At 28.4% G+C, this 18406-nt stretch overlaps 1 protein-coding gene across 4 annotated transcripts in view; it reads left to right on the plus strand.

The window, feature by feature from the left end:
- The window catches only part of LOC123301568 (rhotekin-like), a 90716-nt gene that overhangs the window by 26567 nt on the left and 45743 nt on the right, over positions 1–18406 (plus strand). The window contains exon 1 of one of the 4 annotated variants that reach the window (XM_044884376.1): positions 8906–9196. The exons of the other annotated variants lie outside the window; for them this stretch is intronic. Coding sequence (XP_044740311.1) covers positions 9011–9196 — 186 coding nt within the window. The 5' untranslated portion in view covers positions 8906–9010. Of the gene's footprint in view, positions 1–8905; positions 9197–18406 lie in introns of those variants that run through there. 4 annotated transcript variants of the gene reach the window in all.

An 18406-nucleotide genomic window follows, 5' to 3' on the forward strand; every position in this document is an offset into this window, starting at 1 on the left:
TTATTTATTGATTCATTATAATAATTATTAATAAAATCAATTATTATTATCAAAAAATATATTGAATTATAATTAATTAAAATAAAATCGAAAATAACAACACAAAAAAAAAAACGAAAATGATATTTTTCAAACTAAAGTAAAAGTTTTTTTTTTTTATTAATTACAAAATTCCCGTAACTAGAAAAACAGGTTGAAATAATAAATAAAATAAAATTATTTATAATAATAATATTAATATAAAAATAATAATAAAGTAACCGTTATTATTAAAATTATTAAAAATATAATATTTAATATTTAAAAAATAATATATGTAGTTTGAAACTTGATTATAATAAAAAAAAAATATTGTAATCAACATATCAAGTATGAAATGTGTTATCAAATCAATATCTGGTTTTATATATTACTTAAGGTAGTTCATACGTAAAATTCATTCAAGTTTCTTAAATAAAATTGAAACTTAATAATCCCATCATGTTAATTGAAACTGAATTATTGGTTACAGTAAAGCCATCGATACCAATTTTTAACCTGTAGAATAGAAATTTTCATATCATGGTGACTTCGTGAAAAATCAATGAAGTTCCACGTTTTTAAACAAGTTTTTCGCAATTTACTCGAAAAATATGCATATTAGACCAAAAATAGGTGAGTCCAATGTTATTGGATGTAAAATTTTCGATGGCCATTCATTTTCAAACAGCGCGTGTCTCTGATTTTGACGCAAGAACTACCTTAATAATAAATACATTAAAATTTATGCATTTTAAATTTTGAATATCATTTTTTGATTATATTTTTAAAAATAATTTTTGTTATAATTTATTTCTCTTACAAAATAGTTCATTGACTTGTTTTCTTAGGTACAACATACTAGGTGTGTCAGGAATCGAAACCAAAATTGACAAAATTGAATTTTTGACTTTCCTATGGTAATTAGGACATTAAAGGCAATGAGTAATAGTTAATTTGACTCAACAAAATATGCACAACAAAAAATAATTTAATTTTTTTTTGTATCAGAATTGAAGAAAGTTAATTATTATTCATACAATTATTTAAGTTGACATTAAAACATCTATCTACAAGTAGGTACTACACATCCTTATCACAAATGGCGGTATCAAATGACTGCTGGTTGCACTTAAAAAAAAAAACAATTCACGTACATTATTGGTAGTAAAGTGATAACATTTTATATTAATGTGAAATGATGGCCTCTAAAACTAGAAACCTAGTAACAAAGTTATAAAAAACAAGTGAAAACAAACAACTGACTGAGTTAATTGCTGAAATACAATGTATAGACAGACAGTTTTGATTACTCTGTCACATTACACATACATACATGTCACACACATATAACTGATTTTTCCATATAATACATACTGTACAATTTGCGCTCTCACAGGTAAACAATGATGTTTACGAAAAAATGTTTCAAACAAAAGTTGTTAATTTTTTTTGTAAGAAACATTTTTTACATTTAAACTTTTGTTCTATATCTAACGGTTTACAAGATGAGTCCTACGGACCAAAGACTCAATTGACCTATGTTGCCAGTTTACGAATTCGACCTCACTTCTCACGTCCTCAGTACGCTATAAAAGTTTAAGCTTGATATCTCTTTTCGTTTTTGAGTCATCGTGATGACAGACTGACAGACAGTCGACAGACAGACAGACAACCGAAAATGGAGTAATTAGGTGATTTTATGAACGTCTATACCAAAATTTTGTTCAGAGCATTAATATTTTTAAGCGTTACAAACTTGGAACTAAACTTAGTATACCTTACTATATTTCATATACATGGTATAAAAATATACTAACTGGAATTGGCAACAGAGTTTGTTTGGAGTTCTGATCAGAGTCCCGATCCATTTTTCGGGTAACGGCCTTTTCTATAACCGTACAAGGAGGTCATATGATATTCAAAACTAATTTTTTTTCCTTATCAGTTTGTAATTCATGTAATTGACAATTTTACTTACATGGTTTTGGAATTACCTTTAATTAATGCAAACATTTTATTTTTTACAAAGTATAATCTTTTTTTTATTTATTTTACCTACAATTAAGGAAAATGTAATAAATCAAAGACTTTTGTCTTTACAAGAACTTTCCACTTTCTTTAAAATAGATAAGTGTTAAAAATTAATTGATTTAATTCTATTCTTTACCTTAATCAGCACTTAATAATTATTTATTACTTTTTCTAATACATATATCTATACGCTTCAATTAGGTTTCGTTTGCAAAAGAGGAATGTCGAAAAGGATTTTTTTTGTGGGTTTTCATGATGAAATTAAACCAAAAATCAATTTTCTGATTAATGTTGGCCAATTTGATCTATTATTTAAAATTTGTCGAAGCTTTGGTAAATATTAAGCGCCATCAAGTACAAAAAATCGATTTTTAAAAACAAATTTTTTTTAAATTCAAGTGCAATTTATAAGTTTATTGAATCTTTTGGTTTGTGTCTTTGATTAGTTATAATAAATACACACAGATGTCTATACTGAATTATATGCATTTATTTATTCTCTAAAAGTCTTTGTTCATACACTTACTTTACTTTTCTGTAATGATAATTGCATATATACGTGCACAAAATGAATATCAAATTTAGTACAGTTCTTATTTAAAATTCAGAGAATTGTTTATTGAATGAAGTAATTAAAAATTATCGCGTTAAATGAGCGCAATTATATTGAAGATAAAATTCTAAAAAGAAGAAGTTATTTTGCAGTTTTTTTAATAAGATTTTCTATTAATTACTGTATTAATATTGCAGCCCTCAAATTGATGTGGTTGAGTAAAGGCCATCACGAATTAATAGTGATTTTTACAAAGTTTCAAACAAAAATTGTTTATTTTTTTATAAGGAACATTATTCACATGTAAACTTTTGTTCTCAATCTTAAACGGGTGCAAGACCCAATGTTTCTCTTTTACGAACTTAAATTCACTTTTTATAATAGATATCTGTTTGCGTTTTTGAGTTATCGTATTGACAGACAGGCAGGCAGACAACTGGGATTGGACTAATTAGGTAATTTTATGAACATTTTCACCAAAATTTTGTCTGTACCATCAAAACTTTTAAGCTTTAAAAACTTGCGACTATATTAAGCATACCTTGATATATATTTCATATATATATACAGGGTATAAAAATTATTGTGTTTTTGGATAAAAATAATTTTTTAGGATAATTTTGATAATTTTTTAGGATAATTTTAGTAATTTTTAACGTGTCCCTCTAAATATAAAAACCAAAACTACATCAAAATTGATCGTTAAACCATTCAATTTCCATTATAGACAGACAATAATAATCTATGCTGGAATGCACTGGACAATAGACAATGGTCCATAAAAATTCCATCACATCACTATAACTTCCATAATACTATATCATCATAAAATTTAAAACGCATATAACAATAACACGTGCACTGTATATCCAACGCATGTATTGATTTTCTCATGTTACATAACAAGTTATTCTAACTAACTATCCCCTATATATTATTCTAAAAAACATTGAACCCTAAAATTATACGATACAAAACCCTTATTCAGACACAGGGAACTCCCCTAAATAATATAAATTGTATAGATTTATATCAAAAGACTAATATTCATGTATTGTAGATAATGTAACGCAATCCAATTCACATCCAGTTGTTTTAAACAATAGAAATTATTTAAGGATGTTCCCTCGGCAATAATAGAAAAAAGTATTTAGTAGATAATGATCCGAATTTTTAGTATGTTATAGTTAACGAAATATATTATTGTATAAACCAAAATTTGGGTATCTTACCGTTCAATTAAGAGAGTTTTTATTAATTAAAAATTACTAAATAACATACCATCCTCATAACAGGTTATGTTATGCCTAAAATTAATCTATAACTAATTTTTTTGGTTTAACTTACATAATCCATATGGTTTATGAACAACTTTGTATAAATTGGCTTGTTTGATCATTGAATGATTTGCGTTTAACAACTTACACAATACGCACGGTTTACGAACAACTTTGTATCATTGGCTTGTTTGATCATTGAATGATTATGTTGCAGTCAGTCTTACTATCTGGGTAGTGTTTTATGATGATGAGGCTTTTTGTAGAGACTCTTTCTTGTTGGTTTCTGTTAACAAAAACGTTTATTTCCTTTGTCATATTTTTTAATATTTTGATCATGGTTTTGTAAATAAAATATAATGACATAACCACTTTGTATGTGTACACACAAACGACGCGACACGAACGCAATGCAAACGTGTTGTACTTACTTTAAAACATGACTTAAGAAATATAGTTGTTTTTAAAGGATCTTGGAGACTTTAAGTCTATCGATATTTAATTATAAAAATTTTTTTATTTTTTTTCTATGACGAATTTGTCATCATGCTTATTTAAAATTATGATCGTACACGGTAAGAAATACATGGCGTTTACTACAATGCTGATATGGTATACAGACAGATACTATGTGTTTCTATGTTAGCATAAGTAATAATACAGTGTTGAATAGGGCTATCCACCAGAAGTATTGTAAGTATAACCAACCAGTATGAGCTTGACACTCATACTGCTTTGACTCGTCCGCCATAACTTACTGCTAATGTTACTATTCCCTCAATGGTTAAATTAATATGGCGTTCACATCGATACTGACGTGATGATATCTACAAAATTCCTTGCCGAGTATCAAGGCGAGCAGGGTCGCCATCCTCTTTCGGGAATGGTTTTACCATTAGTTGGCTAAGTGTGTGTTAACATCAAAATACTGTTGAATTTTAGATCAAAAATTTCGTATTTGGTCCTATCCCTCTATGAGAGGCTTCCTGAGGCAGCGTTTTTAGTCTTCAATTGATTGAGTATTGATTTGATTCTATCAAATTTTAATTTATAAAGATTCAATAATATTCATCTCTATCAAAGATCATTATTTCTAATGGAAGAGACAAAATTTTGGAAGGTTATAGAAAGGTGAATTCAAAAGATAACAGATCTTATGGCCTTCATGGATATCACGATTACTTTTTAAAATAAAAAAAATCAACCTTAATATATCAAAAGAATCGATTGAATATTATGGCGTATACTTGTTCTAGCGTTACAACGCACAGCGGGGCATCCCGCATTCATTGTCTATTCTTTGTTTCTGTTTTTTGAGTTGTAATCAAAACAGGATTTTAATTTGTAGTAACCTGCCATTATCATTACACTAAGAGCAGTTCATAACTGCTGGACTTTATCAGCAAAATGTCAATTTTAATTTGTTTACCCATCAACTAATAATACATCAAAATCTTAAAAGAAACTAAAAATGACAAATGAAGATAGCAACTAATAGAGTTATTTGTTTAAAAACCTTATATAATTAATTTTTCCATGAAATCCCAGTAATCGGAACCAATTCAATAATCGGAATACTGTTGATTTTTATTGAGCTCCGATTATCGAGACTCTACTGTAATTGTTACACCGAAGAGTGAAGAAATTACTAGAAATAAAACAAATGAAAGAATTCATAATGCAACTCATTAAGAATTCTATGTAAGAGATCTAACAAACATTCTTTTTGTTTTTTTCTCCAATTATTGTCTGGTTTTAACAGCATTAATAATTTGAGATGAATTAACTTCTGCTATAGCACTTCAAAAAAAACTTTATCATGCATGTGTTGTGACAAATAAAAAGGGGAAATTCAGAAATTGATTTTATTATTTGATATAAATAACGGTTCAACTTGTGAAGAAATAAAATCATACACGAGTTAAGCCCGATATATACAAAATATTTTAAGCACGTACTTCACGATTTGTATTTTCTTTTTTTTTTTGCTATTAGCTAAAGGTGAATGCACAACAAAATGTCGTCGCTAACGCAAATAAAATAATATGATTCATTGTATGGCATTGTGACATTGAAATGAAATTTTTGTAACCACAAACAATTTCTTTGCGGTTAAAAATTATGAGTTTTTGTTAACTGTGGATGTCAAAAGCATAAAATTGAACGGTGCATTTGTTAAAAAGATTATTATAAACAATTTTTAAATAGCCAATTGCGTAAAATAATGCTCCTCCGGGGCATTGCTGTCGGTGACAATACTCGGCATGAAGATTACTGCCTCTAAATCCGCTTCAAATATTTTCCTTTTTACAGTATATTAACCTGAAGGGGCCATTTTAGGTGATAATTTTTCAGTTAGTTTTTTAATATAGGCAAATTTTTACACAAATATGATAAATAGACACTAAAGTTTCGTTATAATTTCCGCCCAAACGGATAAAAAGTGCTGTTTATGAAAAAAATTTTCCAACAAAAGTTGTTTAATTTTTTATAAGGAACATTTTTTACATTTAAACTTTTGTTCTATCTCTAACGGTTTACAAAATGGGTCCTACAGATCAAAGACACAATTGACCTATAGTGCTCATTTACGAACTCGACCTCATTTTTTACATTCTGAGCAAGCTTTAAAAATTTCAGCTTCATGTCATGAAACGGTTAATGTTAAAGTTTACTTACAAAATAAATAAATAGGCAACTTGAATTACGTATACATTATACATGCTTAATAGTTTTCGATTATTTGACAAACACTTAACATTTACGTCATACAAGTTGCCTATTTATTAATTTTTTTAAGTTAACTTTAACATTGATCGCTTCATTTAATTAATAATTAATTGATTATTAACAAGAAAGCCTTACTGATAATATTTGACACCTAAGAAACACATTCCATGAGGTTTTCGAAAAATACGAAGTCGATTTTTGTAACATGTTGTACTCTACTCATAATTTATAAAAGCGTGAAAGTAAATTATTAATTTCAGTAATAAAACTTGAATAAAACAGTTCACTAATATATTTTATTTATTTCATTAAAAACAATACACAATTTATTTATTATTATTGTTTTTTATAACAAAACAAAGTAAAAAAAATTCATTTTATTATAATAAAAGTCTGTCTATGCTCTCTACAATCCAGCAAAGATCTTTTAAACAATTTCTCACATGGTTTTTTAAAAACAAAATAGAAGAGTTTCATATTAAAACCGCGTAGCGTCAACAAAACATAATTCGAAACGCATCTTCATAACATTTATTTACATGGACATAATTCTAATTTTATTTATAGGTTTAAATTATACGTTTTACGTAATTTTATAAACGATTGAATTTGTTTATATTTATTAAGTTAAAATGCATGTAAAGAATATGAGAAATGTTAAAATAATGGATACATTTCATGGATAGTAAAAAATGATTTTATCGTATCAGTAATCGTGTCGAATTTTTGGGTAATTATTTTGTCAAAAAAAGTTGAAAAGTCCTTAGAAGCTTTTCGATTCGATGTACCATTAACGAGATGAGACTTTGTTAATAAATGATGAATACATAATTCAAACTTCGTGAGTGGCTTCCTTTTCCCGAGTCGACCAAACTTTCCACTATGATTTTTATTAGAAAAGCTTGCTTTTTCAAATGAGCACAGTGACATCCTACTTGAGTTATCGTTTAAAAAAAAAACGAAGTAGGGAATTTTCGAGGTGGTATAAAAGCTCATCGATGCTGTATCTATGTCGGACAAAGATTTTATTTTTAATAATTATTAATATTATCAAAACGATAACTCAAATATGACTTCATCATGCTCATTTGAAAACGCAACCTTTTTAAAAAAAAGTCGTAGAGGAAAGTTTGGTAAACTCGTCAAAATGAAGTTCCTCACGAAGTTTCAAGTATGTATTAATCATTTAAAAAAACAGGTGGAGTCCCACGGTCTATAAATGTTTTAAAATCTAAAATTAAAATTTGTTTCTTTCAGATATTTGAATGTAAAATATTGGCCAATTAATCAACGGTTGAAAAGGTTGGGAAAATCGATGCTTAGAAACTGACAGAGCAGCTGCTCCCTAATTAGGATTGCCATATAAAAGTTCGGGGAAGTTGAGAGAATGAATTGATCGAATTATGAATTGTATCATCTATTGTAACTCAATTTTTAAAGAAAATGAAAAGGCCACAAAGAGGATATGGAAAAATTAGCTTACAGCAGATGAATCTGCCGAAGATACAATTGTTCAATTGTTCATTATCTGCTCGGGGAACATTCAGAGTAACATTATACCCAGTAATTGTGAACAGACTTGTGGTTGAATTTCAAAAGAGGTTAATTTTTATAGTAAATTTTTAACCCTGAAGACTTTATAGACTTTTAGGGAAAATTTATGGTACAAGAATTGCCATATTATGCATAAAAATGTAAAACTGGAATTGATATCATGAAAATTAAAATTGATTAAAAAACGAAGAAGTTATATAGACATTCAAAGATTGTTGTCCATCTCCTTTTAGCAAAACTAAGTTTTATATGTATGTCTATGATGCTATCGGACAATGACTTCACTAACATACATCTTCCTCTTCGTTTAATTTTAAACATTCAAATTTTGCGTACTTTTCGAAAACCAAGTTTCAAATTTCTACCCGTTCAGTGAGAATTCTTCTCCCGAAGAAGCGATAAAAAAAATTTACTCAATATACCCATTCAGATGTCCATACAGTATATGAGTCACCCTACTTTTGAATGCATGTATACACAACACAATATGAGTATTAAACGCATGCTCAATACAATTCAAAACTAAATAATATTCACAATATTTTCTGTTCTAAGCATTTACAATATATTAAAACAGTTTAATATATTTATTTATTATATTATGTACGTTAAGAGAAAAGTTAAAAAAAAAAAGAAAGCAAACGAATTAATTTAAAGGTTATTTATTTAAATTAATTAAATTCAAATTTGTTAATTAATTAAGAATGTAGTTTTTTAATTAATTAATTTGTTAACCAAGTAACGTTTTTTACTACAAGTGTTGTGCAAAAAAAATATGTGAATAAAATTCTTACGAAAAGTGTTAGAAAAATAAGAAAAACAGTTTAAGAAAATAATATACAAAATGGATTCGTGTTTTCCACCGTTAGCTGGATTAAGTTTACGTGGTTCAAGTGATTCACGTAGTAAATCAAATCGTAATTCAGCGGGTAGTGATCGATATAGTATTGAAAATCATGGTAGTGAGAAAATTGAAATTTTACAAGATTTAGACTTGTATTATATACGACAGATTGCGAGAAGTTTGAAGGTAAATTGAATTTATTTTTAAAAGTTTTATATCCCGCGTGTTTAGCTTTAGTTTACGCTACATTTTTTTCTTATTTTTTAAAACTATAAATACAGCGATGACGTAATGATTTTTATATGATTATTAAATTAGTGTCTGACAAATATTAGGCAAAAATATACTTGTTAATTGAAAATATTATGTCATTTTTTATTTTAGAGGAGAATTTCCTTGAATTCTTTGAATTTTTGTTTTATTGTCTGTTAGAGGATGTTAGTTTTTGAAATATCTTTTTTTTGTTTACATCAAAACATCCTTTGTGAAAAGACCGAAAGAAGTAATAGTTACTTCCGTTATTTAAAAAACTTTACACTTTCACTTAAATTCATCATGAAAGCCGGCTCTTTAGTACTACAGTAATTATTTTCTCGGCTAATGTTGGTAGTTTTTTGAGAGGATATACCTACTTATCTCTTTTTACTTCTTCGAATTTATTTTCCGATTTTTCCGAAGGCTGGGCATACGAAAGGATAAGAAAACACTGCTGTTACGGAGTTTTCTATATCATTTTTTATTCCCCGAACTAAAAAAGGGGTGTTATAAGTTTGACCGCTTTTTGTGTGTATCTGTCTGTTTGTCTGTGGCATCGTAGCGCCTAAACGGATGAACCGATTTTGATTTTTTTTTTATTTCGTTTAAATGGTTATTTAATTGGGAGTGTTCTTAGATATGTTTCAAGTGCGAGTTTGGGTCAGTACCCGAAAAATTTGTCAGGGGTTTTTAAATTTCACTTGTTCTTTCTACTTCTATTATTCCTACTTCTACTTCTCGAATTTCCTTATTTGTTGTAAGCTGAAGGATTATGATTAGAGCATCCTCTTTTCCTGGGTTAACTCCCTTTAGGTTGTACAACTTGAGGAAAGTCTTACAATTAATGTTGATTGATGGGGGCGGGTAGAAATAACAGCTATCGTTGATTTCTAAACCCGGCGTTCAGGGACTTCTATTGAGTTAAAAATGACGATGAAAGATTTGAGTTTGTTTTCCTGAGTTCTTCTAGCTGCGACCATTCTCGTATGCGATTATTACGGGACTGCCTATATATATAAACATATTTGAAATGATACTAAATTTTATCAAATTATCGACAATTAATTTTATTTTTACTTCCGTGCACAAAGTAAAAGATGTATTGTAACCGCTAAAAAAAATTTCGTGTGAGTCTTCAACGAAAATATTCTTATTATGCATGCTTGAATCTAGTTTCAGGGATACTATATCACTCCGTATGACGTTTGTACGCAGAGTTGCCAACCCAAAATCTGTCTGGGTGGTAAATATGATTTAAATAGTTGGTGGTTCTCAGCAAATTTTACTTAAAAAAGTTAGTAGATCTAATCTTAGCTCTACTTACTTTGAGTTACGCAAAGTTGGTAATCTACTCTGAAGAAAAGTTGGTAGAGTTGGCAATGCTGTCTGTACGAGCATTTGTATGATCATGCAAATACGTATTAAAGCTATAAAGCTTCTGAAGCGCCTTTGAAGCGAAGAAGGTACAATCGATTAAACTGTTCGCTTCCTTGTACGTGGCATAATGGGAAAATATTCCCTGAATCCATTTATTTGTATTAGTTTATAAACGTACAAGGAAGTCATGTGATGTTATGAGTTTTTATTTTATCTCTCGTAAAACGGAGCTTGTGAAATTTTAATTGTCTATTCACATTTTCGTTCTGGTATACTAATTATATATGTTTTATTTTTTCTGGACTGACATTTATGGCCTTTTTTTATTAAAAAGTATTTATCAATGTCAAATATTTAACAATAAAAACTTTTTGGAGTAATAAAAAACATTAAAAATGATAAAAGAAATTGTTTTAGAATTTTATTCAAGAGAAAAAGAAGATGTTATCAATTTTTTGATAAAAACTTGAAAGTGTTAATGCTCCTCGCTCGGTTAAACCTCGTGTGTGTATCTAAACATGCTTTAGCATGAGCGTAACTGCAGTTATTTTGAAAGTGAGTGGTTTTAGTTATACAGTAGACAGTCTCGAATATCCGAAACATCCAGTAAGCCCAATACTTTTCGTCTGACTTTTTCACACCTGTGAGAGTAAAATCACTTAAGGATGTATGAGCACCATGGCAAGTCTCTGTTACTGTCCAGCTCATGTCATGAGGAGATGGACTTACTTGAGCTAGCCTGTCTTTGACGACCTCTCCGACCTTAAGTCCGTCGACGTCAAAGCTCTCCTGCTGTTCTTAAACAGCTCCAAATGGTTCATGGAGTTGTGGCCGGGGATGAGCCAACCTTTTTTTGGTATCACAACGTACCCTATGGTCTAAGCGTGTCCCACCCCATGACAGTCTTTCTAACCTAACCTAACTGGACTTAGTCTCGATTTGCCTTAGCGCTCGAACTACCTTAATCAAATCGTTAATAAAAGAGTGTTTACGCGTGAATTACCTTAATCGTAATTTATGATTTTTTATAAACCTTCCATTATAAAAACTGTGCACTTTTTTCTATTCTTTAATTCAAATCACCCTTTTATTAAAATAAACCACAATATTTTTTCGCTAGGGAAATTAAACATAAAATACCTGTTTTTAGTTTTATTATGTCATAATAAACCCTTCATTTGTGCCATTGAATCAAATCAAATAATAAAACTAGTTCTCTTTATAAGAAGAAACCAGTTTTACTGTATTTTTCAACAAATTTGACGTCATTATATTCCAAAAATAAATCGAATAATATTTAGATAAAAAACAAGTGAAAATAAACAATTGACTAAGTTAATTGTTGAAGTACCATGTATAGACAATGTTGATTGCTCTGTCAAATTACACATTCATAAATGTCACACATATATAACTGATATTCCCATATAATATAATACATATTATACAATTTGTGCTCTCACGAGTAAACAGTGATGGTTACGAAAAAATATTTCAAACAAAAGTTGTTTATTTTTTTATAAGGAACATTTTTTACATTTAAACTTCTGTTCTATCTGTAATGGTTTACAAGATGGAAGACCCAATTGACCTATGTTGCACATTTACGAACTTGACCTCACTTTTTACGTCCTAAGCACGCTATAAAAGTTTCAGCTTGATATCTCTTTTCGTTTTTGAGTAATCGTGATGGCAGACGGTCAGACAGACAGACGACAACAACCGGAAATGGACTAATTAGGTGATTTTATGAACACCTATACCAAAAATTTTTTTTTTAGCATCAATATTTTTAAGCGTTACAAACTTGGGACTAAACTTAATATACCTTGATATATTTCATATATACATGGTATAAAAATTTTAATGAATTTATTTTTGTCTTAAATCAAGTGTTGATATTTAACACGGATATGATACCTACGTGAAGTTTTTTTGATATTAACAAGTCACCCTTACAACTTCCGGAAGTGACAGTATACGACAGTGAATCATCCCCCATATGGTATCTAGTTTGATTTGATACATGCATACATGCATACATCTGTTTTGTTAAAATACCATGGAAATGGTTGTCAGGATATCTCAATATGGTGGTTCCGATTCAATTCAAGATGGTTTATTATCTTTTTTTTTTGTTTTAGTAAAACAATCACGAATTTTAAGTAATTTTGTTTAAGGGGTAGTTTTCAATTTAAATAGAAGGGGTGATTTTTTTAAAAACGTCACGTAGATATGAGTGCTGTATGTAGGGAGACAGAATATTCGGGGAAAAAAGAGTGTAAAAAGATTTACAGGTGGACGAATTTAAGGAAGAACTGGTAATGGGTTAACAAATTAAGACTACTGACAAAATCGGGAAAATCGATATCTTAAACAAATGGTTGGGGTTTTATGTGTGATATCTCATACGGATTTCGATGTTTCTCTTAGAAACTATGCATTCAATCGTCAAATAAACCCAATTTTTGTATTTTTTGGGTAAAAATTACCTTATAAACCGAGTTTTATGCAAATTGGGTAAAAAAAAATTTTCCCGTTTTGTTCGATTTTTTCAAAGGGATTCGATTCTTTAAAAAAAATTCCAAAAAACCGAAAAATATTTTGCGACTTCAATTTCGCTAAAACTCAGTTTATAAGGTAATTTTGACCCAAAAAATTCAAAAATCGGGTTCATTAAATGATTGGATGCGTAATTTCCCAGATATCATCCAAAATGCCATACAAAGTGCGATTTTCTCAGAAACTATGCATCCAATTGCCAAATGAAACCGATTTTTGAATTTTTTGGGTAAAAATTACCTTAAATACTGAGTTTTATCGATATTGGAAACAAAAAATTTTTACCGATTTTTTCGATTTTTTTGAAGGGGTACCCCTTAAAAAAATTTCAAAAAATCGAAAAAAATTTTGCGACTTCAATTTCGCTAAAACTCAGTTTATAAGGTAATTTTGACCCAAAAAATTCAAAAATCGGGTTCATTAAATGATTGGATGCGTAATTTCTCAGATATCATTCAAAATGTCATACTTAGTGCCATTTTTTCAGCAACTATGCATCCAACCGCCAAATAAATGCGATTTTCGTATTTTTTGGGTCAAAATTACTTAAATTACGTAGTTTTATCGATATTGGGAAAAAAATTTTTGACCGATTTTTTTGAACACCTTAAAAAATAACAAAATTCATTATTGATTTACAAATTACAGGATTGGTCAGTTAGATGTTACCACTTACATGCATTTAGTGAACAATTCTGTGTACATTATCCAATTTAAAAAAATCTTACTTCCATTCATTGTTAAGTAAAATTTCCGAACCGGTTTTTTGATCAATTAAAAAATATAATTTTTTTACGTCATCGTAAAAAATATCTGCACAATAAAAAATTCCACGACAATTATTTGCACAAAAAAAAAAAAAAAAGCAACTGAAATTATCATCAATGGGGAAATGTCAAAAATCCATAAATGGTAATTTTGAATTAAAAACAAGTTCTTTTGTAAATATTTATAAAAATTAATTCATTTTAATTGTAGCGAAAAATAATGAAATACTTATTAAAACACACACACGCGTGCAATTTAAAAAAAAAAACTGTCTTTGTGTCAAAAATAATGCAATTTTAAACAAGGCCTTATTAAAAATATAAATTCAATTATTATTGATTTTGTAATTATTTAAGTACAAATTAATTAATTGCGTAATTTGCATTGTCCACACATGCCGAACAAGAAAATTGTTTTAAATTTTAAGTTCACTTAAAATGAAAAATAATAATGGTTCTTGTAGTACACGGAGTATTATTTCACTGGGCTTGGCACAAAAACAAGAATTCAAGTGTCAATTAAGTGTGGCTATATAAATCGGAGAAATTGGGAATTGTCAGAAAATATAATTCAATATGTTGATGCCTACTCACAGGTTTCACTGTATTTGATACAGTACATATATCCATCAAAATTTGAATAAAATCATGTGTGTGTTGTAATCTAAAATTAAACTCATCCAAGGTGAAGTTCATTAATAAAATCTATATATATTTGTTTAAAAAAAGTATAAACAGTTTATTACAAAATTTAATTTAATTTAACAACGAACGTACGCAGGCAGCAACGTACAAAATTTTATTAATTCTTATTAATATCTATCTAAATTTTAATATGTTTGATTAATCAATCAATCAATTAATCAATTGATTATATCTGTGTAGTTCTATAATAAATACATTTACGTTCATTTCTTTTATTTATCTGTATTTTTATGTTCTGTGGCTTTGACGTACTTAAATGCTAATACAGTAGAACCTCGATAACTTAAACCTCGGTAACATAAAAACCTCTGTTACTTCAAAAAATACTATGTTCCCTTCCCATCAGAGCCCAAAACCTCTATAACTTAAAATACGCAACCTCTATAACTTAAATAAATAATCTCTGTATAGGCCCTCAGTAACTACATAGAAACATGTACATACCTCTATATTAACCTTTACCTAACATAGACACTTGATAACTTAAAACCTCTATAACTTAAAATATTTTGTGTTTCCCTTGGACTTTAACTTATCGAGGTTCTACTGTAATTATAGAAAAGAAGTTAATACAAACAATTGACTGAGTTAATTGTTGGAATACCAGTTATCGTAATTCTATTTTAAGCCACCCGTTTTCGAACGGAAAATTAATTTTCCAGATAGTATTGCCTGAAATCGATTTGAATGATGAAACCGAAATTTCGATCTAACCTAAAAAATAAAGTTAAATTCGGAAGCAATTTTTAATTTGAATTGTATTTTAGTACACACATAAACTATCACATAAAATGAGACCCGAATTCAACATTTTAATAAATTATTTGTAATGTGTGCCGTTTCGTGACGGACTGTGACTCCCCCCCATGTCACATTATATTAAAACAAATCTTCATCATTAAAATAAATTTATGTTAAACAGTTTGTAGTCATTCTCTCCTAGTCAGTCAGTCAGTCACTAGGAGACACTAAATAATTTATCAATTGAGTTGAGTTAAATTTTTGAACCCGGAATACTTTTCTAACTCAAATAAATTACAATAAATTTACCACCAAAGAGTTTTTTTTTTTAGTTTTATTAAAAGCATTTTAATTGAAATTTATTGGTAAATATCATATCATATTGTTTTAAATTCTCAAGGCTATTTAATGCTTTGTTATCATTTTGAACTCTTTTTGAAAGAGAGATATGTTTGAAACAAGCAATATTTGCGACAAAAATAGAAAAAATATTGTTTTATCAAAATTTATCAATTATTATTTATTTTTCACACGAAAAGATAAAATTCCTGTCAGACCACAAAAATGATTTTGCATTTGATTCCACTTTTTGTCTTTCGATATATAATAAGGCTGTTGCTTTTTTGATTGGAGTGAAACTTTATAAAAGTTCTTGAAATGTCGCCGAAAAAGTTGGACTTAAGGTTGCTAAAATTTGGATATGTTATAGGTATATAGGAGCTTTTATGAGCTTATTGTTAAAAACTTAAATGGTACTATCGAATAATAAGTTTGCACGATTCACATTTGACCTTTTTTGTACAATTTAAGTTGAATAGATTATATTTGAAGTAATTGAATATGATTATGATTAAGAATTAAGATGTCTTGTCTCAAGTAGGTACAATATATTATCAATAGTTAATCTTATAAGATGTCAAATAACACAAATGGTTTGTCTTAAAATAGATTGTTTGTTTTAAAAAGTTTTACAAGAACACAATAGATACAATTATTATTAATATTATTATTATTAAAATTAATGACAATATTTTGTGGTTGTATACTGATCTGACTGACTCGAATTAATTTTTTTAGGTCATTTTTGTAACTAATTTCCTTTTGTCTTTAAAAAGTTAAAACATGTCTTTGTATTCCTATGTTTATGATTTATTACTTTATAGTTTTTAGTTAGTTAAGTGACCTATAAAATTAATTTGACATAAAATACCGATCACGATTTTATTATTAAAAATTAATAATAAATGTTTTGGCTTCAAGTCAAATGAAATTAATTTGAAAATATAAAATGAAAAGAAATTTACACTGCGACTTGTAATTTTAATAAAGGTAATACAATTAATTTTTTGTTCAGAAATTATTGAGGTATGGTTAAAATAATAAATACTTGTAAGTGTCGTGAACTTTTGAGCATTTGGGGTTAAAGTTTGAGAAGATGAAACTTTCGTAAGTCATCAAAAAACTCACGTTAATATTTTTGTTCTTTGTTTTTTATAAAATATAATTTTTGAACTAACCCGTTATCTTTACGAATGACAAAACAGACATTTACTATTATTTTATCACAAGTTATTTCGTTTAGGTCGAAAAAAGGCTTATTTTTTGCCTCGTTTCAGTACGAGTATATGATTTTTGAACCTACGGTTACCGATAAACACCAAATTCTTGAGATTTATTATAAAACGGTAGCCAAAACTACAGATTGAAGTTGTCTAACGTGATTCTAGTAATCCTTGGATATGATTCCAACTCAATCACGGATGTTTTGACTTATCCCATTTTCTTCATCCTCAATAAACCTCACAGGACTTTTACATTAGCAAATATATTCTACGCCTTAATAACAAAGTGCTCAGTCACTATGATTAGGTACTTTTTGCTGTATTAAGTCAGTTAGTAACTTAAAACACTTTAAAGTGACTTAAGCAATAAATAAGTATAAGTTCGTCTGTCATTTGAGTCCAGTTAATAAAACATTTAATAATATAATTATTTTCTTCAGAATATATCATCATATGGTCATACAACACACAAGCTAAGCTAAGCAAAGCGACGACAACTTCAATGTTTAAAAATAAATTTTTGCTAATATATAGAAATGATCTCTATATATATAATACATCTTTCTTTGTCATATTTACATATTTTATTTAAGAATTGAATTGAAATAGAGGACCCCCATCTCTCTGTATAAATATATCAGCCTTAATGATCAAATCATTGTGGGTTTTTATTATCCAAGGTGAATTCTATTACCAACAAACACAGTTAGTTGTATTACAATCAATTTGTGACTTTGTGAAAAGTTATCCACCCTTGCACAAAAATAATTTAATAATATATTCAACTTACTTAAATTTTTTTTAAATTCAAACCAAATTCTTTTGGGTTGGGCTTCTCTTGTGGGGAAATTTTATTTTTTTATTATATGACGATTTTATGATAGCAAGGAATTGGTTAAAATATTTGATAACTCGAGAAGTATAGCATTGTTCTAAAGATACAGAGAGAACAATTTTAATCTGTTATTGCTAGTAGTATTTACAAAATTTTAAAAACCCCCGATAAATGCGATTTATTCCTTGTAAACCGATTTTTGGAAATTTAGGTATAAAATGTTCTCAATCGAGTCGGTTCGATCGTTTATGGGCTACGAATCAACTGAGAAACACACAGACTCACAGGCGTACACTTAACTTATAACTATTGGGACTAAGTTTAGTCCCAAGTTTGTAACGCTTAAAAATATTGATGCTATGAACAAAATTTTGGTATAGGTGTTCATAGAGTCACGCAAATTGTAGTATTATGTGGGTAGATCGGTTATATGTGTGTGACATGTATTTATTGTGTAATGTGACAAGAGTAATCAACACTGTCTATACACTGTCTATAATAGATTTCAGGCAATACATTCTGGAAAATTAATTTTCCGTCCGAAAACGGGTGGCTTAAAATAGAATTACGATAACTAAGTTTAAATTTGGTA

This window comes from Chrysoperla carnea, chromosome 5 (genome assembly GCF_905475395.1).
Source record: "Chrysoperla carnea chromosome 5, inChrCarn1.1, whole genome shotgun sequence".
NCBI lineage: Eukaryota > Metazoa > Arthropoda > Insecta > Neuroptera > Chrysopidae > Chrysoperla > Chrysoperla carnea.